Source organism: Ixodes scapularis, unplaced genomic scaffold, assembly GCF_016920785.2.
Source record: "Ixodes scapularis isolate PalLabHiFi unplaced genomic scaffold, ASM1692078v2 PGA_scaffold2__306_contigs__length_199485367, whole genome shotgun sequence".
NCBI classification, from domain to species: Eukaryota; Metazoa; Arthropoda; class Arachnida; order Ixodida; family Ixodidae; genus Ixodes; species Ixodes scapularis.
This window is the reverse complement of record NW_024609857.1, coordinates 4838491-4860231: the sequence shown is the minus strand read 5'-3', so window position 1 is coordinate 4860231 and position 21741 is coordinate 4838491. Positions and strand designations below refer to the sequence as shown.

At 48.0% G+C, this 21741-nt stretch overlaps 2 protein-coding genes across 2 annotated transcripts in view; one reads left to right on the top strand and one right to left on the bottom strand.

Annotated features, from left to right (window-relative positions):
* Positions 1-21741, bottom strand: part of LOC8025548 (rho GTPase-activating protein 18) — a 362823-nt gene that overhangs the window by 206697 nt on the left and 134385 nt on the right. The window lies entirely within an intron of this gene.
* Positions 7039-9118, top strand: LOC8025543 (KAT8 regulatory NSL complex subunit 2). Its single transcript, XM_002409374.4, has one exon. The coding sequence runs from the start codon at positions 7048-7050 to the stop codon at positions 8695-8697; it is 1650 nt and encodes a 549-aa protein (XP_002409418.3). The 5' UTR covers positions 7039-7047; the 3' UTR covers positions 8698-9118.

Here is a 21741-nt window from a genome sequence, read left to right as displayed (position 1 = left end):
AGGCCTCCAGCATCATGTACTTTTTGATGCAAATAAACATTATTATTATACATAATTTGTGATTCAGGAGCATATCCACGGAACAACGCAGGTTCTTCAAAGCCTTCAAGGGCTTGTGTGACTAAACCGAGGTTGCAAAGATATCAAAATAATTATTACAAAAGAAAAAAGAAAAAGGAAAAACGTAAAAAAATTGTGCATTTAACCACAATTAGCAATAGTTCCAGTTGAAGCTTAAGCTTCCAAATCACACACACACAAAAAAAAGAAACAAATTCAATAAAAAAAAATAAAAACAATCAGGTTATGTCACTTAGAAACATCACACAATCGTTCCTTGAAGAGTTGCACGATGCAGGGTACGTCCAGGTGAAGATTGAGTTTCTCAGTGCATGAGAACAGTCGCAAAATCAGCCTTGAAAACAAAACAGAACAAATATGACGCAGATTTTGGCACAAGCAAAATTGAGTTATATCACAAATACACCACAATGAGAACGGCATCCTATTTGTGTCATTAATAATAACCACAAACGAAAAGCATTATTTGAATCAATCACCTTCGGATTATACACAAAATGCACATTAGAATTAATATTATTAGTATTATTATTTTCATTAGGTTGTTTTATTTGTAATCGAACACGCATGACGGGGTGGGTATTTTGATTTGCTTCAAAAAAATTCGAAGTTAAAGTCACATTCCCACAATGAACAAAAGCACTTTTCTTAAAAATATTGTAGAAAAAAAATCGTTTTTGCGACATTTTTAAAGTGAAGCAAGGTGAAATGCTACATCTAGGCTGCTTGGCTTTTGTACCCAGTTCTGTCGGTTGTTATAAACAGGGAAAAACGAAAACGCTCACTGTAATTTTTCTTTTATATTTATGACGCATGACCCATATTATACTTTGAACTGAACTGCTTTGGCATATTTCCTGCCAGAAATTTAGAAAATGAAAAAAAAAAAAAAAAAGCATCGCACGTTTGATGTTTTTGTGACATCCTACATTTCGCCTATTAAATACTCTACTCATTTAGGCATGTTGGCGACGAGAGGTTTCGGTGGCGCCCTCTTTAAGGTTCTTATTGTTGACGTCACGATCAAGGTTATTCGCAGCGAGCGACAAGTTCGATGGTGCGTAAGGAGTGCGGCGGAAGCCTAGACATAGCATCTCTCATTGAACAGAGTTGGTCCTATTTCTGCCGATGAGAGCAGAAAGCAATCCTACTCAGGACGTCATTGGCCAATCGGGGAGGGACGATCGTAGCGACGCTTTTGGTGGCACACGTCGACCATATATGTCCTATCCGCTGCTATCGTTTTTGCCACATTTATTTTCAGAAAATAATTACGAGTTTTTAAATTTCATCATAAAATAAACTTAGCCATATTAGAGCCCCCTTTATTAAAAATGCATCGTTTTTATTTCTTCCTCATTTTTTTTTTATTGTTCCAAATAATATTAACTTCCTGCGGGAATAATCATTTTCCCTTTTTTGTAGTATTTTCTGCAGAAGAGCTTAAACGTGCATACATGCGCCCTGATAGGCAAAAGGGTAGTTTCGCAAGTCGGCTTCACTACGAGGTTTTTGGTCTTAAAATGCCAAGGGCAGAGGGGGTTCGGACGTGTTCGGGAAATGAAGGGGCGACTGAGTGAGTGAGCATTTGTATCAAAGTATCGCCCGCCTTCACCGAGTTATCCTGAAGCAAAAGAGGTAAGGCTGGGTAGGTGATGATGAGTAAGAAACCTTCTTATGGAATTCACAAGGAAATCGAGCCTTAACTTTCTTGAGTTATGGTGAGCCTTTGGGTTGGGCCCACTCTTCTAGCGTCCTCGGACTCTTCTTTTTTTTTTTTTTTAAATGGTAGTGGAGAGGGGGGGGGGGGGGGAGGGTTATGCGGACGTACCTTCATTAGAAAAAATGTCTGCCCCTACCCCTCCGCCGTGCGGACGTTAGTGGCGACGCATGTTTTTATTATTATTATTATTATTATTATTATTATTATTATTATTATTAGGTCAGCTAGACGCGGTCTACTTTGACCTAAGCAAGGCATTTGACGTTGTTAATCATAGGATCCTTTTGTCAAAGCTTTCCGCCTACGGGGTTTGTGGCACAGTACACGTCTGGTTTCAGAGCTATTTGTCAAACAGGAAAGCGTACGTTCGAGTCAACAATATGAACTCTTCATTGTACGGGGCAAGTTCTGGCGTTCCTCAGGGATCCGTCCTAGGACCGCTCCTGCTCACAATTTCTGTAAATGACTTCTCTGATGCTATTTATAATTCATCGTTCCTGCAATACGCTGATGACATTAAAATTTACAAAGAAATAGTTACTTCCGATGATTGCGCTAGGCTTCCGGAAGATGCATGTTCTTTTTTTAGATGGTGCTCAGCCAATAATATTCTCTTAAACCGCCCTAAAACCAAGGTTATGACGTTTACTCGGAAGGCACAGAATACATTTTTCGCCTATAGTATTCTTGGTGAACCCCTGTCCCGCTTATGTGCAATGAAAGATCTGGGAGTTCTGTTCGATCCTAGCCTGCGATTCTCTAGTCACGTAACTAGGCTCGTTAACTCGTCTCTGCGCACGCTGGGTGTTGCCTCTCGCTTAACGAGGGACTTCAAGCATCCTTCTGCGTTTCTCACGTTGTACCGCTATAGTTGTGCAAGCCTCAGTTAGAATATGCCTCAGTTATGTGGAACGGAAACTCTAAATCCAACTCATTGGAAATCGAACGAGTTCAGAAAAAGTTTATATCCATCTTTACACATCGCTACCCTATAAAGGGGGATCGGTGGCCGAGTGGGCTGAAGCGCACACCCAGCTCGACGCGCGTGGAGCGAAAGCTCGCGCTGCAGAACCCAGGGATCCTGGGTTCGAGCCCCACCCCTGCCCGTTTCGATCTGGATGAGCATCGTACCGGCGTGCGGTCGTGTATCACTACTGCGTGGTGCACGTTAAAGACCCCAGGCTAGCGGTTGTACTGCACTGGCTAAATTGCTCATCTACAGTGTAAACCAGTGTCGCCCCTACTGGCAGACCAACCTTACGCTGTATAAATCACTAAACGTCCAATTTGACTTTTTTGCTACCCTATAAAAGATGTTCATTGTTCAACTTATGACGCAACGTTAGAGCGTGTTGACTTGCTGAGCCTGCACCGGCGTCGGCAAAAGGCGGACCTACTGTTGTTGTTTTTTTTGTTTTGTTTAAGACGTTGCATGGGTCGATTCATTCACCAAGCCTCTAGTCTGAAGTGTGCCTTAGGGTTCCACGCGTGCCTACTCGGAATTAATCATCCTTTTATATTTCCAAAAAAATTTAGTCTCTTAAGCCCAAATATTAGACTGGCTGAGTGTTATACCCAGTACTCTGAGAAACTGGATATAGTGCTACAGGGCATTTGTTATTTCTATTGAAGACCTGTCCGGCGGGTGAATAATGACTCTGGTTCACTTTAAGATTGATTTCGGAGAGCACAGACATTGTTTGGTCTGTCCTTGTGCTACTACTTCATATAGTATTCGCTTTGAGTGAGTCTCAAACTTTTTACAGAACTGCAATTCCTCTTCGTTGTCAACAAGACCTAGAAATTGTATTTTGTTATCATTCAGCTCAGTGTATGTCGTGAATGGTTATATTCAGTTTCTGTATAGAGCATTGCTCTTCTGTATTTGTGTGTTTTATGTATTCATTTCCATTCAGTGTGCCAGTACCAAGACCAAAAGGTAGTTCCTGGGCACTATAATAATAAACATTGATTGGTTGATTGATTGATTTTTATTATTATTATAGACGCGTTTTTTGAGTTTTTCTTTTACTGTAATTTGGTTTCAATCATTATGTTGTATTGGGTCTAGTGCGTTTTTATTTTTTATTGTATAGTTTCTGGGTGTGTCAGCACCAAGGCGGGATGGCCGTTCCTGGACACCAAATAAAACTGATTCTTGATCGATTATTATTATTATTTAGGTTAGGACACTCTACTCGGGGTACATATTGCTGTTTACCTCAGTTTAACATATAACATCGTTTATCCCTCATACTGACTGGTATTATTCGGTTATCGTGTTGTTTTGTTTTCCCGGAGATTGCTCCGACTCCATCCTAACGGAGTACAAAATTATATCTACGAGCGGCAGATTGACGCTGGCATTCCAGCCCCGTAGCTGCTCCAGTTTTTTTCGAACTTACCTCTGTCCAGTTTTAACGATGATTGACGGATTGGCCAGAGTCTCCATACGATGGCCGACATAAAAATACTTCAGAATGAACGTTTTATGAAACACCTCAACATGGATCTGCTGAGGTCAAGTATTTTGAGAAAGGCTGAGGGAGATCGGTTCTTGCTTTGCATCGTTGCGCGAAAATAAAAACAAAGACAGAAATCGGTACAGCACACCTAGGCACATACGGTATGCTTCGAGTTGATCTTCGCTCATCTTAGACGGAGTGAAATAAATAGTGTCCATTTTTGCTTTCAGATACATAAAGAAGGTCTCCCAAATAGGCCTTATCACGTATATTCTGACTTTCTTCTTGCAACCATTATTTACTTTCACAGCATCTTTCATGTCTGAAAATTAAATAGAACAACGAAGAACGTCCTTGTGCAGTGGCTAAGTTCAATGCCTATATTCCGAGTGACTAGTTGTGTGCGGAGCATGCGAAGGCAACGCCAGGCCAAGAGAGAAAGGGAGAGGAAGGCGGAGGAAAGGGCGAGGAGAGAAAGGAACGTTTCCTTTATCCCCTCGCCTGGCGTTGCCTTCGCCTGTACTGCACGCAACTAGTGACACGGAACATAGGCGCTAACCTTCCCCGTAAGGTAAAAATGGCAGAAATTTCACGCTCCCAAGTGAGTCTGGTGTCCATTTCCACGGAAGATATTTTTATGCTTCGGGCATTTAATCGAGAATTACCGTAGCGCTGACGGAAGTGAGTATCTGAAGCTGACATGTCTCCCGACTGAGTAAATACCTGACAAAATTTGAACGCACTTTGAGCCACAACTCACCACACGCGAAGCAGGAGCGCTAAGCTGGCAAGTCTCCGCTGTTTGGTTTTGTCTAATAGGCAGTATCTAATTTCCTAAAAACATTTCAACCGAATGCGACTACTCGTTTGTCTTCCCTTTTCTTTTTTCCGGCTCTGACTGAGTGAATTTTGCGTCATACGCCGACAGGAATCTCCGCCGCCAGGGAGTTTTTCTTCAACGCCCTGTGCATATCAGGCTTGGAAACTTGGGCAGACATGTGAGCTCAACTGAGCAGGCAGATCTTTTCTCGAGGCGTGCGAAGCAATTCTGACCAAAGCACGTTTCTAATCTCGTCGCAGTGAAGGGCCGACCTGGGCAGATCCACGTCGAGCTGCTTTTTCCCAGAGCGAAAACGTTCATTTCGATCGTATGCTCTTTTTACGCCGACCATCGCAAGAAGACTCGATCCACTCTAGGAACGACTGCCATTGATAAAACTGGACACAGGCAACTTGGAATATACAAAGCTCGAGCGGAGGACTGGAATGATAATGCAACACAAAGTCTGCCGGTTGCAGATCTCGTCACGGGATGAAAGATATTGCATATGCTCAATGATATAAACAAAAATACGCAGCCTGACTCAAGTCTCCCCACTAAAATATCCTCCCACCCAATCTCGCCCCCCCCCCCCCCCCCCTTTTCCAGATAAAAAAAAAAGGGAAACATGCGTAGCTTGTGGCCTTGGAACAGCGGAGTTGTGAGCAGTGGCGTCACTAGGGTTAGCGGCACCCGGGCGGTGGACCGCAACGCCCTCCCCCCCCCCCCCCCCCCCCCCCCCCACACCCCCCTCCCCCCGGCTTGTGGCCCTGCGCGACATTCCCCCCCTCCCCCCCCTCCTTGTGACGCAACTGGTTGTGAGTGAAGAAAAGTTTGCCTAAAGCGGCCACGTGACACACTCTGTGCCCTCACCCTTCTCCGCCGTCACTTTCCGTCGACCCTTCACCTGCCAAACACTTCCAACCCCTGCCCTTTGAAAGGCCTTGCAGTAAGGCTCTTTGGAAGCTACCCTTTCACCGAGTCAGGCACATGCGTCTGTGTTTCAACACTTCTATAGAAAATACAACAAAAAAGGGGGACGTTGGAGTATGCCCGCAGAATGTTTACATTATTGAAAACATTAAAAAAAATAACGAAGCAATTTTTAAAAATAAATTTTTAATTAAGCGGGTTCAAATTATCGCTAATTTGTTTTCTTACGAAATTTAAAAAAAAAAAATATTCGTATAAACTGTTTCGCGAGAATAAATTACACTAAATTGGTACCAATCGATAGGACATGCATGGGCCAACAGGTGCATACTAAGATGCATTATGCGTTCTAAAATACGAGACTCCAAATATGTCACCAGAACGTCAAAGGTGCGGTGTTTGACTATCTGTTTTCTGGCATCAAATATGCCACACCAGTTTAATTTAAAGGAAACATACAGGCCATGCGTTATACATTTACAAGAAAAAATTGTGCGAGTGTTTTCGTTTTACCTTTTCAAAACAACAAAAGTGGGTACAAAAATCAAACAGCCTAAATGTAGCATTTCGCCTTGCTTCACAGTAACATTTTTGTGGAGGAAGATCATTTTTCTACAAAATTTTAGAGCGGTTGTGTTCATGGCGGAAATGGTTGTGTAATATATTATTTATGAGGCAAATCAACATACCCACCCTGACAGGCGTATTCGATCACAAATGAAACCACTCTATTATTATTATAAAACCGCAAAAAAAAAGAAAAAGGTATAATCAAAGAAGAAAATCCAAAACTGATAAAAAATGTATCTGACTGGTACAAGTAACTTGTATTTCGATCGCGCGGTGTATTGAAGAAACCTGCATTGCTCGCCACAGGTTTCGCCATCACAGTTCCACAGCCTCGCCGAACTCGAACGACGGCAAATATATAGCTGTCTGGCAACCATGGAGTACGGCGAGCACCTAACTCGTAGTGTTCCCGAGAGAGGCCGCCACAATCCCAGCTGCTCGCCAGAGAGCTTGTAATGCAGAGTGTGTGCAGCTGCTTCATCAGGGTCACGTGGTTTATGAGCGACGTTTGCAGTCCCAGCCGCGAAGGCAGCGAAGGGGTGAAGAACCGGACGAACACGTTGATCGTGTCTGCCTGCTTTACTTCTCGCCACTCTAAAACGCAGCGCATACCCACTTGCGACCAATCGCTGCGGGAGGCATCCGCCATTAAATTACAAACGCTCCCCATGGTTTTAGTTCGACCCTCTGTACAATCAAGGCTCTCTACTGCTCGCTCATGTTTGTTTTTTGGCGTGCGCGGTGAAGCTGGGAAGGCAACGAAGGTTACATTCCTCCGGCGCCATCTTGGCGTGTTATCTTGCTTCGGTGAGCGGTGTGCCTGGTCGTGTGCTCTCGGTCGCGTCTGGGCGGTGTGTCTGGACTCTGGCACGAGTGTCGTGGACGGCGGCGTCGCCATGAGCATGATCAAGCGCGTGATGGTGAACCGGCGGCCGGCGGCGTCGCGGGTGCCCGAGCGTCGGCTGTGCAACTACATGCACCGGGTGTGCCTGCAGGGACGCGTCGAGGGCTACGAGTACTGCACGCGGCACATCCTGGAGGACAAGACTGCGCCGTTTCGCCAGTGCGCGTACACGCACGCCCAGAGCGGCCGGCGCTGCGCGTACGCGGCCCCGAAGACGGACAAGCGCGAGTCCCTGTGCCAGTTCCACGCGCGCAAGGCGCTGCAGCACCGGCGCTCGTCCAGCAAAAAGCAGCACCTGGTCGAGACGCCGCAGAAAGTGATCGAGGCGCTGGAGCACTACTGCCGGGACCCCCAGCACTCGGTCGATCAGTCGGACACGGCGCGCAACACGGTCAAATTCTACGACGTGGAGAGCGACGACGACACGCTCGCCGACGACCGCCAATTCGCGGGCGACAGCGATGCGGACAGCGTGGACACCGAGGCCGAGGACCCGCTGCGCCACGCCGGCGCCTTCACGGTCGAAGAGGCGGCCAGCATCACGCGCGACAAGCTGGTGCGCCTCCAGTCGCTCTACCTGGGCCAGTTCCGGAGGCTGCGCCACGTGCTGGCGGACAGGCGGCGGGAGTACATGCGCGAGCGCGGCGGGCCCGGCCGGGACCTGGCGTCTCCGCAGGACGAGGCCCAGTACCGCCGCTACAGGGCCTACTACCGCTACCACCGCTGCCACGGCGCCGAAGCCGTGCTGCGGAGCCGCCTGAAGGCCAGGCAGCGGGCCGACGGGCCGCCCAGCCGCAAGCTGTGCGCGCACCCGGCCTGCGCCCGAGCAGCGCTGCCGCTGGCCAAGCTGTGCCGCCAGCACATCCTGCACGACCGCCGGCAGCAGCTGTACGAGAGCTGCCCGGACTGTTCGGCCGCCTTCCTGCGCGTGCGCGGTCCTGGGGACAGCTGCCTGCTGCACACGGCGCCCATGCCCGCGCTGCCCACCTTCTCCGAGCCCCTGCCGGACTTGCCGGACATGGACCAGTTCCAGTCCATGGACGACATCGCGGCGCTGGGGCTGGATGTGGTCCAGCCGGGTTCCCTGTTCGGCCTCAACCAGTTCGGCGACCCCGGAGAGTCGACCGACTCGGCGCTGTCCGACGACGGAGGCCCTATCCTGGCGCTACCCGCCGACATCCTCGCGGACGTGGTCAAGTGACGGCCGCCCTCGCGCATCGACGAGCTGGACCACAGCCCCGCGAGAAACGATGGCCTGCAGTGGCTCCGCCGGGGATCTTCGGACGTTGCGTCGGGCTAGCATCGAGGAGCTGGACTGTGGTGCGCGCCACTAGTCCTGACAACGTTGCGCGCTGTGTGTGAAGCTCCGTAGCCCAGCTTCTCGCGGGATTCCTGCTCGAGACCAGCTTTCTTTGCTCGAGCACGCCCGCAGGTGCTGCTTTCCGAGCCAGTAAAGCCTTGACTGAAGCGCAGCCTGGAGTCTCCCTCCGCACCAATTCCTCTCAATGAAAGCGCACAATTGCAGGAAGATGCCAATTTTTCATTAGGATTGTCTCATTGTGCGGGCTGTTGTGAAGACTGCGTAAAATTAAGACCAATAAAGGTCATCTCAATCGACGAAAGTGTGCATACAGCAGGTAACGATTGCTCGCTACGGCGTCTATTGGGGCCGTGGCAGAAGTGGTAGGAATTGAGAGTACACACATACAATATTTCCTCACAGTTGCGTCACTAGGGTCAGCGGCACCCGGGGCAGTGGCCCGCCAAACTGTGCATTTCAGAAACGCATGTTGCATTGTCTACTCTTGAATTTGGGCGGCGGAACTCTTTGGGGAGGGAGTGGAGTGGATGAGATTTTTCAGTTCCATTCCTCGTACTGCTTACATCACACGTCTGGGGTGGCAAACGTAACCCCCGGCCTCCCCTGTTCCGAAGTCCCTTTGCTCTTACTTTGGCAATCTGTTTGTTTATTCAAATTCGGCCTTATATGTCTTAGTTCTTGACACTCGCTGCTCTGTACGTAGTTTCACCGTAACTTGGCAAGTGCTACAGCCCTCCGGAGCCAATTGCAGCAATAGATGCCAAACATGTGACTGGCCTCACCAAAGGCGCGAGAGCGTAGCAGCTGGGGAAGGCGGAACTCTCTTCTTTTGCGTGTCCCCAGACATCGCTTTTGTCCCCCTCAGAGTTGCTTGAGATTCGCACAAAGTGGGAATTTTGAGTGACTCCCACCTGCTGAACTAGTGATATAAATATATATCTCCCTCTGACGTGCCGATTGGCTCACTGGGGCCCTTTGCCATGTTACGGCGAGACAGAGTATGCACCAACGTTGCACCGCTGCAGTGGCGCTGCTGTTGGCCCGGCCAATGCGCTTTACCTCATCCAAATCTCGCCTCTGTGGTCTGGGTACAGCGTCAACAGTGAAAAGCTGCCCCAAACACCACCTGTATTTATTAGCTCTAGGTTACAAAAACTTGTTTCCCTGCATTCTTCCCTCCACACTTCTTTCACACTAAAGTAGTCTGCTCAGCCCCGTCACTAGTGTGTTGGTATCTATATTCCAGCTTTTGGGTTTGGTTGGGTGCATTTGGTCTTTAAACCCTTCATATAGAGAAACTCGTATCGTCCATATCAGTTAACCTTTGTTAAAAATTCCATTAACTAATGGCCATTCTGATGTCAAGAGTCGACCTACCCACTTCTCCCTCATTCGGTGTGTTCCCATTCACTCGCAGTTTGCCCACGCTCTTCCTAAACCTGATTGCCTCCGACATCATTCACATTACTCCATTACCAAAAGATAGTCGTGATACCATCATCAATATACTTGTAACCACTTTGTCCACGTTACATTTCCACAATGCATTTAATTTCTTAATAGCTGAATTTCTATAATTATATTTTTGAAATGAAACGAATGAAACCAGAAAATTACTCTGGTGGGCCTCCAGACAGAAAGCTACCATGAGGTAACTTGACTGGGTAAGAGCCTTAATGCTAAACGAGCACGACAATTTGGCAGAAATAATAAAGTAAGAGTAGGAAATAGAAAAAAACAAAAACATTTGCAACGTTTGTTATACAATAATTATAGACTTCTGCCTGCCAACCTGGGTGTGCACCTAAAAAACAGTCAAGTGCAACAAAGTGAAAAAGTGTACAAAGTGTACCAGAAAAGTGTACACCGTGTACAAAATGAAAACCAGAAACGTACAACGCACCACTCGCGGAACGTCCGTTTAAAACATACTCAGCTTTGGTCATGGAATATGTATATTTTTTTTTCTAGATATCTATTTAGTAGTGACAGCGACGTATGATGCAGTGATTGCAGAGCGCTGTTTGTGCGGAAATGGGAAACACACCATACTTCAGAGTGGCATGTACTAATGGAGATTTCTTTTTATTAAGCTTTAATGTGCACCGGAGAAACTCGATGAATACGGCTCTTCCGAAGCGGAATGCGTAAGACTATACTCGTACATACTTGGAATGGTAATAATTGTGAATTTTTCGAATAGTGGCCGAGTGTAACACAGGTTCTGTACATAGTCACTAATACGCCGCATCTATCTTTAAAATAAGACTCATTCGAAGTTGTACCGCACACAAGCTGACACTAATTTATGTGAGGCTGGAAAGGTGCTCGATAAATAGGGGGTTTGATGTGAACAGGTAATGTCGAACGGCATCCTATGGCGCCTACAGCTCTACATAACTGGCTGACCAAATTATTGACATGGGAATCCCACGAGATATGTTCAGAGAAAGTTATACCCAGTGTTGTGTGCTCCCTATGTCAGTTTGCGCAGTATCTAGAATAGGACATTTAGTAACAAAAGGCATACATTTACTTAATGATCCAAATATGACTGCTTCGGGCAACACAATCATGCTGCCTAGTATTCACCTGCGCCCTCAAACTTCTTTCAGTCACTGCTCTGGTTTTGTTTACGTTCATTTCAAGGCTGTTTACCAAATTCAACGAGTATTTAGTAATTTAGGTTTCAGCGTCTATGCCCGAAACAAAAACGCTCGTGTCATCGGCATATATTACAAACTGGACAAGTGTATACTAACCGAAATACTTGTTCTACACGGTCTATTTCAATGTCCCCTACTTTGGGGGTTCCCTTTTCTCGTTGCTATTACACCACAGTTGTCGCTACTAAAATTAGGTCATCCCCTCCCTGTCTACATATCCCGGTTATTTGCTAGGAGCACTCTATCGACCGCATACATCAGTGCTGGTATTACTAGGATACATTACTTTTCTCTCCTTTCCATAAAACTCGCATCAAAACCTACCCATTGCAGATGCCTCTTTTAAGAAAAGCTGGTTGTCAAAGGAAAAGGATTTCGTTTGCCAACGAGCTTTGCTTACAAAAAAAGAGGCATCTGCATCGAGTCGTGCGTGGCCCCCGTACTATGTAACATATTTTTTACAACAATAGATTGCACGCTTGAAAAGACTTAGTCATGTTTTTTAAAGTCTTTAAATACAAAGGTAACTTTTTTTTTTTTTTTTTAATGAACGATTGTAAGGTTTTTATACATATTCAAAAGAATGAACTTTCCCCCATGAAACTGCTTAAGCAGGGTAGTCTGCGGTTTTTAGACGCAAGTTTTAAGGTTTTAGAAGGACATCGTCCCGAAAAGGAACTCCAGCCTTTTGATTCTTCTAATTCTAATGTAATTAAAAGAGGAAACGCCACGCTAAGCCTAGAGTCGGCTCTCAGGAAGTCGTGCGCACACCGGATGCAGACAAACTCTAAGAACCAAGTGACCAGACTTTTGTCAGCGGACTACCCTGAAACGGTCGATGTGGTACGAGGCATCCTTCAGAGAGTAAAACGACATACCAATATGGCAAGGATGCAAATGGCACTCAGCACAATGAGGCGTCCCGAGCTGGTACCGTTTGGAGTCCCGCATTACCGGTGACAGCGGTAAGGTGCGAGGCTGCACCTCGAAGCACGCCAGGTCGTATATGCTGGCTGCGCCGAGGGGATGGCATACAAAATCCCCGTTACGCGTGTCCTGCGTAGGACAAACGGGAAGATGTGCGAACGGCCGACTAAGGAAGCACTCGCACAATTTAAAGACGGGTGAGAGGTGCCATCTGCCTGGACAATGCAGCAAGTGGGACCTGGATAAAAGCAAGAGCCAGAAAGCGCACGAGTTATCGGAAGGGTATATTATCAGAAAGAGGGGCACACAATACGCGAGTGACGCATCTATCGCACCGTATGATGCTGTGATAAGATTTTTCTACGAGTTTTTGCGAATGAGATATAAAGCGTGTATCCCCCGGCCAAGCGCATGCCTGGACGCGATAAAGATGACGTATATCTTTTTTTTTTCTTACTTTTCAAATTTATTTGTGAGTGTCGCCTGTGTATTCTTCCTTGCGCTTCCTTGTGTCCGTTGTTTTGTTGCGCCATGCTTTATAACGTTCACCAACTAGCCCAATTACAAGTTCTTCTATTTTGTAATCGCAGCTGAGGAGGCTAAGCGGTCTGTAACCTCCAGTTTATTGTAACTTTTCCGGGTCTCTTGAATTGCGAATGAGTATTCTGTGAGTCTCGCGAAACGACAGTAGCAGTGTACCCTCGGTAGAAGATTCTTCGAAAACGTGTCTCAAGAATAGGGGCCCGTTTTTCTTCCCACTTGTAAAAGCTTGCAGAGAAACCATCCGGTCCGGGAGCTTTACCATCTTTCATTTCGCTGATATCTTGTGTAATTTCGAGTACATCGAAAGGGCCGTTAAATTTTTTTTCTCGTTTATTTTTGTAATGTGAGCATTCTTGTTATATCTTCACACAGTCTGGGGGGCGGGGGGGGGGGGGGGGGGGGGGGGGTCGGTCAAACTTGGGGTTTTACGTGCCATACCAACGGCGGGCATCTGGCACGCCCCAGCGGAGGGCTGAGAATTAATTTGGACCACCAGGGCCCGTTTTCTCGAACGCGAACCGTGGTTTAAAGTTAACTATTGTCCCTAGAAGGGAGAATTCCAGGTCACGTGACTGGGAGAGCAGGGGCGCCGAGGGAGGAGCAGTACCTAGAAGCAAAATGGCCGCGGCGTCGCTTAATGAGGCCTAATAGTTCTGCTTGGTTCTGCTGAACATTCATTTCGATCTGGCTGTTTTATTAATGACTCACCATCAACCTATTAGCACGTCAAGCAAAGTGATAGTTCAGAGGGACTACTAAACTAACCGACGGCAGCATTCCGCGAACGCATCACTCTTCAGCAGTCCGGGATCCAAGACATATGACGGTACATAACCGCCGAATTCAGAAACCTCACTCAAACTACACTCAAACTGAAGGGCCCCTCCACTTCCTCGAGGAAGGCGCGAGGGCCGGTGCTGGCCAATCGCGACGGCGGATCCGCCGTCGCGATTGGCCAGCGCCGGCCCTCGCGCCTTCCCCGAGGAAGTAGAGGGGCCCTTCAGTTTGAGTGTAGTTTGAGTGAGGTTTCTGAATTCGGCGGATAAGCCTTGCAAGTGTTTTTATGGTCAGTAAAAAAAATGTTTTGCTAACGAGTGTTGGTACATATTTATACTAAGACGTTTAATTTGTTATACTATGCACGCCAACTCGTGAACAGCGATTGCTTTGCGGAGAAAAGGGGTTACCCTCAATAAAGTCTTCGTTCCGGGTGAATAGCTGAGACGTACTGTTTTTTTTTTTTTGTTCACTGTGCGCCGACAGTATGCCGACAGCATTGAGGTTTCTACATATCCCCGGTGGCCAGCAATTCAACGGTGACGAGAAGCTTAGCCTCTCGTCACCGGTGAATCGGTTGGGCAAATGGAAGAGAGGGCAAACAATTGAGATCAGCAGGGATTGCAAAAACGTGCGTCGCAAGGAACGAAAACGAGACTACAGCACCGGCGTTGCCAGACTGGAAGAAACACGGGAAACTTATGCGTTGTTTATGGCGAAACATATTGAAGGAAATGTCTTTTACATTTTCGAATATTCGTCGACAAACTCTAGCATAGTAGCTAAAATTCCTTCGTACCATCGGAAGCAAATAAATTGGTCTTTAAGTACAACATTACTACATTTTGACTTAAAATACCATACTAGATCGATGACAACCAGCGGAAAAAGAGGATAAACAAAATGACTGGCTTGTTTCACCGATAGATGGCGCATCCTATTGCCCAATCAAAAATAATTATTGTTGTTTTATGTCCAACCGTTTATTACAGTACCTAGGTACTTTCCCCTTCCTAGGCACCGTGGTTTACCAAAATGGGTTTACCATCGCTTCGAGAAAACCGGCCCTGGGGATCTTTTGACGTACAACCAAAAGCTCGGTTACACGGCGCCTCCCCCGCAATAAGCCTCCGTCAGATTGCGGGCACATCGACCGGGATTCGGACCCGCCACATGGGAAGGGGGGGGGGGGGGGGGGGGGGTACTGGCACTCGGTGCAAAACTGTCGGTGCACTGCTGATCAATATCGTTGTCGGCTGTCAATTCTTGACCGGCTTGTCGTATAAGGCCCGCTTCAGACGGAGCAACTTCTCCTAACAACTTTCTTTCTTTCTTTCTTTCTTTATTGGTTTTCCATTTCATACAGAATGGAGGAGGCCGAGGAAAAAAGCTGCAAACGCAGCTTGTGGGGCCCTCGGCCCCCTTTAAATGATGGCAGCATTGGACTCACAAAACACTCACACACAGTAACAAAACACTTCCTGGTCAATCAGATTCACTCATTCGATACAGCTCCACACATTAGTATACAGTTGCAATTTAACATGATTAGGTCGGGTAAGGAACACAAAACAATTCTAGGAAATAGCTCGTTTTCATCTCAGGCAGTTCTAAGGGCACCGGTATCATAAATGAACATAAAAGATATCTCAGTTCAGAAGGGGTTATAGAGGATATATCGGTGCCAGCCTCCTCAAATGAATTTAGTAGTCGAGGCAAAGTATTCTTAAGCATTTGGTCACCATAATTTGTCCGAGAACGAGGAACTATCCATGGTTCTGGAGTTCGTGTTTTATGCGAAGGTTGCCTTTTTTCTAAGTTTCCTATTTCTAAGAGTGCAGAGGTATTTTTCCTAATGCTATAATAAAAATCTCGCATAAGCCTCCTTCGGTATATGTCATGAACTTTTGGAATGTTATATTTCTTGAAAAGGTAGTCAGTATGTTCGGTGTATGAGACATTGGCAATAACGCGTATCATTCTCTTTTGTATTAAGTGTAATTTATGGAGGTTAGATTCTGTTGTTGTGCCCCATACAAGATGGCAATAGTTAATATGAGATACAAATATCGTATTGTAGATTAATAATTTAACTGATTCCGGAAGAATATACCTATTTCGATTCAGTATACCAGCTATTTGACTAAGTTTGACTAGTACAAAGTTAACATGCTCGTCCCATTGCATGTTACTGGTGAAGTACGTGCCAAGCACTTTTATAGTGTCCAAAACATCGATGTTTTTGTGATTAAACGCTATGTTATGATGCAATGGGATAGGCGTTCCTCTTGTATAGAAGAAAACGGCTTTAGTTTTATTCGAATTAACTTTTAGGCGCTTCTGTTTTGACCAAGAGCTTAATTTACGTAGAACATCATTTGCCATATTTGTTATCTCGGCGTAGGAGCTGGACGAGAGAAATATGCTAGTATCGTCCGCATAGATTATAAACTTCGCCTGTTGACATATATGTACGATATCATTGACGTATAAGTTAAAAAGCAACGGGCCAAGAATGCTACCCTGAGGCACACCAGAGATTATTTCTTTGCTTTTAGATGTTAAGCCATTCAGAAAAACGAATTGTTGCTGGTGTTGCGACTTGGCGCAACCCGCCCGCGTTCAAACGCCCGCGTTCCCGCGGGCCGCCCGCGTTCAAACGCCCGCGTTCCCGCGGGCCGCCCGCGTTCAAACGCAGCAGCCAATTGCTGCAATTTACTGCTTCAAACAAAGTTGCTCGCTTGTTTCGAGCCGGACCCGATCTCAGCAATTCGTGTCCATGTAAGGAAAGCTAGGGAACAACCCACCAGCAGCCCCAAAATTGCTGGAAAAGCTGCCCCCTCTGAAGCGGGCCTTAGCGGCACGGTCACCAGCTTTTTTTGCACCTATTCACGTTCAGCATGAAGGTACCTTTTTTGTAGGCTTTTCTCTCTTAATTAGTTGTAGGATGCGCGTCCTCCGAGCAGCTCCCTCATAACGTTTCTTCGCGTGTTCTTCGGTCTGTTTCTTCATATATATGGGCGGTTTCATTTGGACTCAGGCTACGAGGGGCAGTCGTATTTTTTATTTTGCTTCAAATTTCTATATTTCGTGGCGCATGTTCCAAGAAGAACAATCCTTTTTATTTTAATGTTCTGACATGTTTAGTTTCTGAGAAAAAAAAAATCATAAAGAAGCGGGAAAGAACGACGAGGTTTTGTCGATTGTCGTGTGTGGCGTTTTTGAATCACTCTCCATCTCAAAGTATTCAAAAGAAAGTGTCTGTATTTTTCTAGTGTGATATGTATGTGTCGTGTTATTTTCTATGTTTTTGCTTCCTTCGGGGGTTCCAGCATCTTTACGGCACGGCGCGGTTCCCCTCCCGGGGTTAATGGGCCCCAAGTGGAGGCGCAAACGTGAACGTTGTAACCTTACACCCGTGTACGGGTGCCTCGTCTTCTCCGTGTACGGAGGTGCTTTTTGTTATTTTAGCTGCTCTTGACAGCTTCGTTCGGAATGTGTACTGATTTGTGTGCGCGATTTATGCCGTTGATGACACGTCCCTTTCGTGTTGCCGACCTTTCGGGGTTGTACCGGGAATCGGCTAATGTGCTTTTGTACGGGTCGATGATTTTAATGTTTACAGAGTCGGCGGCGGAGGGCCGTTTCGTTTTGGATAGCGTCAACTGCACTCATTTATTATTTTGCTTGTCGGGGTTTGTGTAGCCGTACCACGAAGACGAGAATGTGTTTCAGAGGGAGAGAATGAAAGAGAGAGAGAGAGAGAGAAACGAGGGTAGCTATGTTGGAAGCAGGAGAGTTGAGAAAGGGGAGTCAACTAAGAGATTTCAAAGGAGACGCATCGAGAGCGATGCAGGAGGAGTTGAGATAAAAGTCCCATCGAGAGCGATGCGGAAAATTAAGTAGATAAAGTGCAGAGCTGTCACTTAGAGAGTTAAACGGCAGAGGCCATCGAGTTTTGAGAGCTAGCGAACTTTAACTATGTTGTAATTTTTGTGTATAATACCTGCATATTAAACCAAGTTGTTCAACCCTAAAATTGTCTACGATCCCGACATCACTAAAACCCAAGAGAAGAGACCCTTGACTGGCAATCGGCGACCACGACGTCAGCACAGACCCGAAGACAACGAGAGACTTCACGTCACGTCACGAGACGGATGTAAACGTCTTCTTTTACATGGTGGCAGCGGTGGGATACGTGAAGTCCCTGCACGAGGAGAGCGGCTTCGGGACAGTGCGGCGTGACCAACCGACAACGCGGGACCTGAGCATCGAAGTCCGGTCAGACGAGTGAGAACCTTTGTGAACAAACAAAAGCCCGAAAAGTGCGAACGAACCACACCGGTGGACCTCATCAACGCAAGGCATTCTGGGTGAGCGACAACCATGGACGAAATTTCGCATGCCGCGTTGTCCGCTCTCAGCAAAGCGCAGCTGAGAGAAAAGTGTGCCGAGCTCAATATTGTGCATGTAGCATCGCTTCGAAAAGATGAACTTATTCAGCGCATTTTGGAGAGTGAGATGAGTCGAGATTCAAATGTCGCGAGAGATGAAGTGCGAGATATGTCGCGGGAGGCTATTGACGTGCATGGGGGAGTTGACAGTAGTGAGGGGCGCTCCAACGATAGTGATCTCCAGCTAAGGATCCGATGCCATGAACTAGAGCTGGAGATCCTTAAGATGAAGGCGGACCAGAGACATTACGAGAGCGGACCCGAGGGGCACCTGGGGCGTGGCGGAAGACAAAGCGGGCGCGGTGATGTGCGTCACTATGTCAAACTACTACCTCCGTTCCGAGACGACGCCGACATAGAGACGTACCTCACAGCCTTCGAGAAACTCTGCCATGTCCACAAGGTGCCCACCGAGCTGCAAGCTAGCCTCTTGGCGTCTGTTTTGACGGGGATCGCTCTCGAGGCATACTCCGAGTTGTCCGTGGTAGAGGCGGAAAACTACGCGTCCGTGAAAACCGCGCTTTTCTCCCGCTACCACCTAAACGCCGACGCTTACCGAGACAAGTTCCGAAACACCAGGCGAACAGGCACAGACCTGTGCACGGAGTGGACGGCGAAGATCTGTCGATTCTTCGATCGTTGGATGAAGGCGGAACACGTTGATAACATGACGAGAATGAAGAGCTTGCTCGTCATGGAGCAAATGGAGCGAGCTCTGCCGCGGGAGGTGGTGACCTGGGTCCGAGACCGGCGACCAGAAACTCACGAAGAGTTTGCGAAGCTCGTCGACCGCTACGAGGAGAACCGGAAGTCGGGGGGCAATCCGAATGTTTTGCCTAGATCGAGTCGCACCGCCCCGGACAAGAGAGCCGAGACTACCTCGCGGTCGTCAGCTGTCAGCTGTTTCAATTGTGGCAGAGTCGGCCACTTGAAGACGGATTGTAGATCCGCGCCGACCTGTTTCAACTGTGGGCGACAGGGACACGAAAAGAAAGACTGTAAGGCTGCTCCACTGCCTAGAGATGCGACGGGCAACGCACGACCGTCGGGAGGGAATCACCCAAACAAGGCACACCTGCCGTCTCGGACGATGCAAATGCATCAGGCCGGCAATGACACCGTCGGAACAGATGCGTTCACGCAGTTTTGTTGGCCAGTTGTGGTGAACGGAACGGTAGTGATGGGCTTTCGCGACACGGGGAGCACAATTACGCTTGTTGATGAGCGCCTCGTGGGCACCGGGCAGAGACTGGAGTTGCGAACGAGCATCCACATGCTCGAGGGTACAGCGGAGTGTCCACTTGCAAAGGTGCATATGTCTGGCCAAGCCTTGGGAAGGGGACCCGACGAGGCGCCCGAAGAGTGTGTGGTGGCTCTCTGCAAGGGTGGATTGCCCAACGGAGCAGGCGTTCTGCTGGGAAACGACCTGTTCACAAAGGGAAGGGGTTTTACCGACCCGATCATGACTGCTGGCGGATCGAAGCAGAAGAGCACATCAGATCACGGTCAAGCGGTGGCTAACGACCATGGCACCTCGACGTCAGAGCACCCAGTCGTTAAATGTATTGAAAACGGAAAGCCGGAGACAACATTGGTGACAACCCGCGAGCAAGAAAGAAAGCGAGAACAAGCAGCGCGTGTCGAGAACGAAGAACGAGAGACAGAAGGAACGCTTACCGCGCTGGAAGACAGCGTCAGCGACAGCGACGACGTGATTGAAGGAAACGGGGATGATCGGTTTCGGGACAGCGGTCAGAACGACCTGATCGCTGGTCTGGAGTTAAGCGAATCGTTTCGGACAGAGCAAGTCAATGACGCTGAACTGCGAGAGTGGTGGGAGCGAGCAAAGAAGGCGAGTGGCGGATTCTTTGTATCGCAGGGGCTGCTCTACAAGCGGTTTATGAAAAATCAAGACACCAATGTTGAACGAGAGGTTGAGGTGCTGGCACTTCCGGTAGCCTTCCGGCCGATTGCCTTGAAGTTTGCCCATGATGCGACGACAGCGGGGCACCTTGGAGTGAAGAAAACGATGGCGAGGCTGGAGGAGCGTTTCACGTGGCCAAATTTGGCGCGTGACGTGCGTGAATACGTGCGGTCATGCGATGTTTGTCAGCGCCACGCGAGGGTTCTGACATCTGATCGAGCCGAGCTTCACCCCGTGCCCGTTCTGGGCGTACCTTTCGAAGAGATCTCGATGGACCTTATAGGCCCCATCGAACCAAGATCGAACAGGGGCAATAAGGTTGTCCTTGTTTTAATGGACAATGCGACAAGATTCCCAGAGGCTATCCCTTTGAAAAACGCAGATGCGGCCACCGTTGCACGAGCGCTTTTCGAGTTCTTCGCTCGGGTGGGCATCCCGAAAACCGTGCGGAGCGACCAAGGCACCAACTTCACGTCAGCATTGCTCCGTGAGCTGTGGGAAAGGTTGGGAGTAAAAACTCAGTTTACAAGCGTCTACCACCCGCAAGGAAATGGACAAGTGGAAAGATTTAACGGGACCCTAAAGGGCATGCTGGCGAAGTACATCCAGAAGCAACCTACTGACTGGGATGATCTTCTCCCGTTTTTGCTATTTGCGTACCGGGAGACACCCAACGAGACCACTGGCTTCAGTCCATTTGAGTTATTGTACGGACGGCATCTAAGGGGACCACTAGACGTACTGAGAGAAAGCTGGGAGGGAGCAGAAGTGACGGGGGCGCAGTCGACATCGATCGTAGAGTACCTGACGATGTTCCGTCAAAGAATGGACAACGCTTTCGCGGTGGTGAAAGCAACCTCATCAAAGGTCCAGCACAAGCAGAAGAAGTGGTATGACGAAAAGTCAAGAAACCGAGAGTTTCAACGCGGGGACAAGGTGCTGGTCCTACTTCCCTCGTCAGAGAAGAAGCTCTACGCGGAATGGAGGGGGCCGTTTGTAGTTCTCGCGAAGCTGTCCCCTGTGGATTATTTAATCGATGTCGGAGGCAAGCGCAAGAAGGAGGAGAGGTACCACGTGAATGTGCTAAAGAAGTATGTTGAACGTACCGAAAACGTTACCCGAGAGATGTCCTTTGTAATGGAAGCACCCGACGAAATCGGTGACGAAATGGCGTGTTTCGATGTACGGACCCGAGAGAGCGGGTCAAGCGGAAGGCTGAACGTGGACGCGGAAGTTCAGGCTCACGAGGTTCAAGAACTGGACGAGTTGATCCGCTCCTACGGTGATGTCTTCGACGATAGGCCTGGTAGAACCACGAGAATACTGCACGAGATCCCAACGAGCGCCGACCCGATTGCGTCGAAGGCGTACAGAGTTCCGGACAGTATCAAGGCGGGGGTACAGGAACAACTGAAGGAAATGCTGGAAATGGGCATTATACGGACATCGACAAGTCCGTGGGCATCCCCCATGGTGTGCGTAAAGAAGAAAGACAACAGCATGAGGATCTGTGTCGACTTCAGGAAGCTGAACGCGACAACACGGGATGATGCCTACCCCATGCCTTCACTCCCTGAGATGATTGAGACTGTGGGGAGAGCCAGGGTAATCAGCACCCTGGACATGTCCC